This window comes from Camelina sativa, unplaced genomic scaffold (genome assembly GCF_000633955.1).
Source record: "Camelina sativa cultivar DH55 unplaced genomic scaffold, Cs unpScaffold00935, whole genome shotgun sequence".
NCBI classification, from domain to species: Eukaryota; Viridiplantae; Streptophyta; class Magnoliopsida; order Brassicales; family Brassicaceae; genus Camelina; species Camelina sativa.
In genome coordinates, this window is record NW_010922060.1 from 8,035 (window position 1) to 9,208 (window position 1,174).

The 1,174-nt window shown below is 37.1% G+C and overlaps 1 protein-coding gene across 1 annotated transcript; it reads left to right on the forward strand.

Moving 5' to 3' along the window:
- Positions 1 to 2: 2 nt before the first annotated feature.
- LOC109131632 (putative F-box/kelch-repeat protein At1g20940) lies at positions 3 to 539 on the forward strand (the record flags this gene model as incomplete). The annotated part of the gene is made up of 1 exon (XM_019242799.1): positions 3 to 539. A coding segment is annotated over one exon (514 nt), but the record flags the coding sequence as incomplete, so codon positions are not given.
- Positions 540 to 1,174: the final 635 nt, after the last annotated feature.

Here is a 1,174-nt window from a genome sequence, read left to right on the forward strand (position 1 = left end):
AGAGACGATGGGAGCCTCATAGCTTTCAATCCGGAGACAGAGAAAGCACGTTTGATTCCTTCCATATTCCATCGTGGAGAATCAGATACAAAACCGCTTTTTGCACAAGACAAGAAGAACAATCGTCTGACCATGATATCGGGGACGAAAGAAACAATCTCAGTTTACACACTACTCGGGAATTCCAAGTGGACCCTCACCATGCGGATCAAGAACGTATCCATGGACGACATAAAACTTGTATGTTGGAACGTGGTCGCATATGATGGCAAGAGCCTTGTGGTGAGGGAGAGGAAGAAGGACTCTTATCACAAGGGTTGGCTTCATGTGTATGACATGGAAGCTAAGAGTTGGAGAGTTTTAGGATCTATCTGGTGTGGGCTCACAAAGAACCTAGAATACTATACGTTTACGCCCTCCTTGTTCTTTGTCGAGGAGGATGAGCAGGAGAAGGTGATTGTAGCTTCCAATGACCTACGCATCTCCTATCTGAATGCAATTATGGCACTCATTTGATTAAGAAACGCATATCCGATTAGGTGCTTTATAAAGGAAAAAAAATAAACTAATGAGTGAATATATTAATTAAATTTCTAATTTTCTTTTGTTTGCAATCGAACTACAAAAAGAAACTTGAAAACTCTTACCTATGAGAGGCGATGATATGTTTTGAAAAATTGATTAAATAATACAATGAAAGTGGAGAGAAGACAAAACAATCTCAAATTTATGTTATTTCACAAAATACAAATGGCCTTTTAATAAGCTCAATTATGGTCCATTATCACCATGAATACGGGAGTATTGTCAATGAATTAGTTAACTTAGCATTAGGATTTAGCAATTGTTGTTTCAACAACGAAATGATATATTTTGTCATTATCCAATATTTAACAAAAAGGAAACAACATTATTAGCGAAAATCAAAACAACCATTAAATAAAAATAAAAATAAAAAAAAATCTCAAAGAGTCCCACCGCCCCTAGGCTATATATAAAACATGCATAAACAGACGACGACATTGCAACAAGGAGAAGATAAACCCTAAAATCACAACTCGTATTATAATGAATTTCTTTGCTGACAGAGTATCCCTCAACCATGAAATCGACCGCAATCCTAGACTCGAAGACGCGGGAAGAATCAAAGTCGAAGCGAGTATCCTAATGTCTG